Raw genomic sequence first — 6000 nt, forward strand, 5'->3', positions numbered from 1 at the left:
ATATATATCTCCAAACCCTTATTTCTACATACTAAATATCTTGGACAGAAGGAGAATGTTGTTGCCAAGGAAACCAAAGCAACTGTTAAGCAGCAAATTCAGCTCTTTAAAAAAAAATTCCATGGCAATTTATTTTGCAGAATATTATAGTCTACTTCAGCTTTTACAAAAACCAATAAAATGGTTTTAATGAGGTCCTTGAAACTTGGTTTATGATGTCACTAACAACTATAAAACATTCCAGTTACAGAGTCTAGTACAGTGATAAGAAAGCTAAAGATCAGATATCCTTAGGTTTAGTTCCAAGTCTACCACTTAAAAGCCATATGTCCTTGAGCAGGTCATTTTCCTTGTCTGAAACTAAGTTTCTTTAGTAGTAAAAGTGGGGATAACTACACCTAACCTGCCTACCATACAGGGTTGCTGTGAATATCAAATTATTTAGATCATCAAGGTTTGAAACACTACACAAATAAGTTCAAGTAATAACCACTAATATTTTCCAAAATTAACAAGGTATAAGTATTCTTCATTGATCAAATGCCAAATTATGTAAAGTATTAGAAAAAGGTTAACAAAAAATGTAATATAGACTACTATTATAAAAAAAAAATGGAGAAGGAAATAGCAACCCACTCCAGTATTCTTGCCTGGAGAATCCCATGGACAAAGGAGCCTGGCAGGGTCACATGGGGTCCATGGGGGTCACAAGAGTCAGACACGACTTAGCAATTAAGCCATTATAAAAACTGTATTGAACTAGGTGGCAGATTCAAGTTCTGATTCAGGTTCTATCCACCACCATTGATAATTTCCACTTCTTTGGGTCTCTGCACAATGAAACTGGACTAGACAACCTCTGTAAAGGTGCTTCATGGGTGTGTTTTCCATCACACAATGATAATTTAAAAGGAAATTCATTCACCACTTTTAAAAAAATGCGGGCTGTATTTTGCTTGAAAACTTTCATTGCTAGATGTTTGAAAATCACTGACTTTAGGATGAAGTCTTTTATTTCTATTTTCAGGCATTTCATAACCGTAACCTAATTAATCTATCTTTACATTCTACTCTTTCTCAACATAAACCTACCTTCAGAGACCACAGCACTCTACTTGTTATTTCTCAAAATGCCATGGCCAATTCTTGCCTCCACACTGTTGTCAACATGTATATAGTTGTTGCCACTACAGCTGGCTGAGCAGCTCTGCCCTGGGTCCCATCCCACTCCCTACCCACATTTACACACCCAAACTTGGACAGGGCTTAATGTCTTTGATAAGACTGTTATCAAAAATGGTAAAATTTACAGTATATCAAAAACAGGAGAGAGTTGTCATGTTTATAGAGAACCTAGCTTCTAGCCAGCAAGACTCGTCTGTAATCTGATAGAATGTATGAAAGCATTAGGAAGGAAGTGGGGACCTTACCCCTAAAAGATAGAAGGGGGAGCACTGTAGCGGTGTCATCTGTGCCCTGGCTGGAGGAGGAACACTTCGATCCACAGACTTGTTGGATTCCAGTGGTAGAACAGTCCCATCAGAGAGATGGATGCATTTACTTATTACAGGCTAATGCTGTTAAACATTTACGCCATATATTGGACTCCTTGTGATTTGATTTCATAATCACTACAAATCTTCAGATTCTTTCACTTCCCTTATGGTGCATCTAGAAAATGGCCTGACTGAGACAAATTCATCTATATTACATCTGTACCATAAATTAATAAAACAGCTTTCTGAATTCTGACATCAGTTACTGTGACCTTGAAGAGCATGAGTCCATCCTGAAACAAGACAGACTAACACATTAGTCTGAAGGCATAAGAACCAAGGGTCAGATCCTGGACTATAGTAAACAGAACAAAAGAATGTCACTCCATAGCAACAGCAAGGGGTACCTGGGACCTCCCCAATAAACACCCTGTCTTATTGCACTATTTTTGTTTTAACACTTTCATATACCTTTATTCAAGGCCACTAACCACATACTAACGCCTTTCTATGACCTGGTCTACATGCCTTTCCAACAGTTTCTATGTACCCTAAGCTACTGCAGAAATAAATTTTCTAAGTACACACATTAATGTTTTTATCTCTGCTTGGAATATTCTTCCTCTCAATGTTGACAAGTCTAAATTTTAACTAATTCTGAAGGGTTTATCACAGATAACACCTGTTTTATGAAGAAATTTCAAAGAACACCACCCACCATGACTAAAACTAGCAATATTAGTGACCTGGGCAAGTAACAAATTGCTTTTAGATCAACTTATGACTTGGTACTATGTATCTCACCAGAGTCATCAAGGATCAGGGCATTTGGTAGATTCTTTTTTTCACTATAAGAAAATAAATAGGTATTAATCAGGTATTACCTCACTTTCTCTATGCTGGAAGACCACACATGTCATCACTAACATGTAATGCAATAAATGCTGTAAATCCAAACTATTGTTTCACATTTCTGCACTCCACATTTCAGTGCCCTGGGACACCATAGCCTAGCTGACCTACACTATTAGTCTACAATAGATGTATCTTTCCTTACTAATTAAAAGCATTTTTCCCATTGAGAGAGGAATTGGTTAAGTGAAAGTGAAAAGTGAAGCCGCTCAGTCATGTCCAACTCTTCTCAACCCCATGGACTGCAGCCTACCAGGCTCCTCCGTCCATGGGATTTTCCAAGTAAGAGTTCTGAAGTGGGGTGCCATTGCCTTCTCCATTGGTTAAGTAAATATTATTTTTATTAAATAATTATTAAACTTATTTAAATCTGTTAAAAGCACTTGTTACTTGCTACGTGTATTATATTTGTAAGCTTTTGTTTTATATTCCCTTCTATGTTCTTTGACGATACGATCCATATCTAATTAATCTTTGTGCCTCCCACAGGTTTTCAGTCAGTACCTTGTATATAGAAGGCCCTTTAAATATAAATTAATTTCTCTTCCATTTTCGGTGAGGGCTATCCCCATTCTTTTTATATGTATCCCATCTTCTTATTGTCTTCCTTGACTATCCCAGTCCACAGGTCACTATTTTTAAACTCCTATAAAAACCAACTGCCTATAAACCATTAAATTGCCACCAATACCATCCCAGCATAATCTTTTTACATGTATATGTATTTCATAGTCTTGTCACATTTCAGTATACCCAACAATATCTAGGTACAGCATGAACAATTAATATTAATTCACTCAGCCAATATTTTTAAAAATCAAAAGACCCATTAGAAAAAATATAGTCAAAATTGGCACCTAAATAGAACAAAAGATTTCACCTGTGGCAATGAAACAAACTCCTATTGTTGAAGGGCCAAAGGCTTCGACACACATAATAGTTAGCAGTAAATTAAATTGTGTTGGAATTCTACAAGTGTCTTTGAATGTCATACATCTTCCTTTCACTTCACAGACACAAGTGCAATCACATTTCTTTACTGACAGCAGATGGCTTTAAACAATAGCAATTAACTATATTAAACCTATAGAGATAAAATTCATTTGTAATTTAGATTTCTCCGCTAAAGAGATATATATGGTCAGTTTACAGCATATATAATTTACAGTATGCTAAGCCTTAGCTCTTTTTTCCTACTAGGCTTCCTCCTCCCTAATGAACCAAAAGCAGAAGAGTAATCTGTAAATCTTCACTTCTTTTGTATCCTTCCACGACAAGGAACTATATTCACAGCAGGCAATAATAAAAACAGGCAAAATGGATTTAAAGTTATTTGCATTTTTCACATCCTTGTAATCAATGAGATACCACAGATTTTGTACATGACTGAAAAAAGTGTGTGTACATATGTATTTTTTGTATAAATGGTCAAATCCTACAAAGAGGGTGTTAGCTCTCTAGTAGCTCATTCAGAACATTCTGGAGCCTTGCTACTCAAAGTGTGGTCCACAGTGTGGTCCATTATGAAGCAGAATCTCACACCCCACCCCAGGCCTCCTAAATCACAATCTGCATTTAAAGATCTCCAGGTGATCTGCATGCACTTCAAGAGTTTGAAATGCACTGGTTTAGACTCCAGAGGAAGAATTAGAATGTCCAAGATACATATGACCATGTAATACTAAACAAGTAATCGCTTATTTGTTGGTCTTCCTTATCTGCTGACTGAAGGCTTTTTGAGGGTAGGAACCCTTTCTAGCCTCCTCACCACTAACATACCCTGGACCCAACAGGCCCTGAAACATTACCCAATGCTCAATGGATATTTTTTGCTGAACGCATGAATGACTGAACAAAGTGAAAATAAAACTTTTTCAGAAGGCTAATAATCCTTTAGAAAGTTGAATAACATGATTTCACATATGACCACATTAATTCTTTAATTCAGTATTATTAATTCCATTTAAAATACGCTGCCGTCTCTACTTCAACAAATGTATTTAATATACTCGACAAAGCAAAAGCTTGGATCGTCTTCCTCTGTTGGAGCTAAGGACCTCTTTACAAGTGAGATGGCTGCATTTTAATTCTAGCTCTCAAATATCCATCCCATATGCCTCCACAAGATGAAAACACCGCAACAATTCAGAGAGAGTAGGGGTAGGGCAACAGAGGAGGAATGGATACAAGTCTGTATCCGGAGTATCGCATGAAACCTGGAAAACATGATTTTTGGAAGAGGATACTTTCAGAAAATAACTTCTGGCCAGAGGAAAAAAGAGAACTCTTATCTTTCTCAAGAGCAAAAGGTGGTATTAGAGAATACACGGGAGCGGGAGCGATACCAGCGACTACCTAGCGACGTAAGGTGGAAACACACCAGACCAGCGCTAAAGCAGATAGTGGTTCGATATTGTCCCAGAAGGCGGAAAACACACACACACACACACACACACACACACACACACACACACACACAAAACACCCACTTTCAGATTTGCGGAGAAGGAAGTCAAGGGAGAAGAAAGGGGGAAGGAAATATCTCTATTAAGGGTACACGATGATGATGATTAATTATTATCATTTTTTTGGAGAAAAGGGACATGATATACACTTGAAGGGGGGCGGGAAGGGGGGAGGGGGAAGGAAGGTAGCAATTTGTCGCCCTGCAAAAGGAAGCGACTCCAGGCGTCCTTTCCCAGCTCAGACGGCCCCAGGGAGGCAGCCCAGGCATAGGTGGGTGGCAACGCCCAGCTCCGCTAGCTCCCGCCGCATGGCCTGAGCCATCTCCCCCACAGCCTGCCGAGCACCGGGTGGGGACCGGCAAGGGCGTACACGGTGTGGGAGGGCGTGCAGGAGGAGGGGGAGGATGCCCTGCTGACCAGGTACCCACCTTATCCCAACGGAGCCACTGCCCGATGGCTGTGTCTAGCTGAGGGTCCCCAGTGTGATAGGGGGCGTGGAGCAGGTTGGAGTTCAGGTCTCCCTCTGCGTTTTCAGTCATGGCAGCCAGTCTGGGGTGCGTGAATGGGGATCCAGCGGAGACACCGAGCTGGAGGAGCTTGACGTGCGCTCACCGGGATCTCGACGCCCCCTCCTCACTGAAAGACATCGGAGACCAACCGCAGGACGTCTGTGCCAGGTCCTGCCGCAGCTTTGGGGAAACAGGAGAGAGTGGGGACGCGGCCGCGTTCTTCCCACTAGACGAGCTCCTGGTCTCTCTGGGCGAACGGACTGAGGCGGTCCCACCTCGAGAGAACAACAACAGCCCCAGATGTCTGGGTCGTGGCCGCCGCCGCTACCGCCGCCTTCGCAGCTTTAGGCCCCGCCCTCGCGCCTCTGGCCCCGCCCCTTCCCAGCCGATTTAAGCTCCCGGGACTCGGGGCGCGAGCCGGGAAGCGCGCTCCCGACGCCTTCCCAGCGGCGCGATTTAGGACTCTGCTGCGGGGTGAGGAATAGGGGTATGGCCATTTTATTTCTTAATTTGCCTTTTTCCACGTGTCTTATTCTTGTTACAATCCCCCCCACCCCCCACGCGTCTCCTTTTCTGCATCAGACGCCATGTCCACCACGATGCGCCCGCCTCAGAGCT

General features: G+C 41.6%; 1 protein-coding gene across 1 annotated transcript in view; it reads right to left on the reverse strand.

Annotated features, from left to right (window-relative positions):
* PGM2L1 (phosphoglucomutase 2 like 1) overlaps positions 1–5719 on the reverse strand; it is a 60705-nt gene extending 54986 nt beyond the window's left edge. The window contains exon 1 of the mRNA XM_055549077.1: positions 5302–5719. Within this exon, the coding sequence (XP_055405052.1) occupies positions 5302–5412 (111 nt within the window). The 5' untranslated portion in view covers positions 5413–5719. The remainder of the gene's footprint in view (positions 1–5301) is intronic.
* Between the last annotated feature and the right edge of the window lie 281 nt (positions 5720–6000).

The sequence above is a fragment of the Bubalus kerabau genome, chromosome 15 (assembly GCF_029407905.1).
Source record: "Bubalus kerabau isolate K-KA32 ecotype Philippines breed swamp buffalo chromosome 15, PCC_UOA_SB_1v2, whole genome shotgun sequence".
Classification (NCBI taxonomy): Eukaryota; Metazoa; Chordata; class Mammalia; order Artiodactyla; family Bovidae; genus Bubalus; species Bubalus kerabau.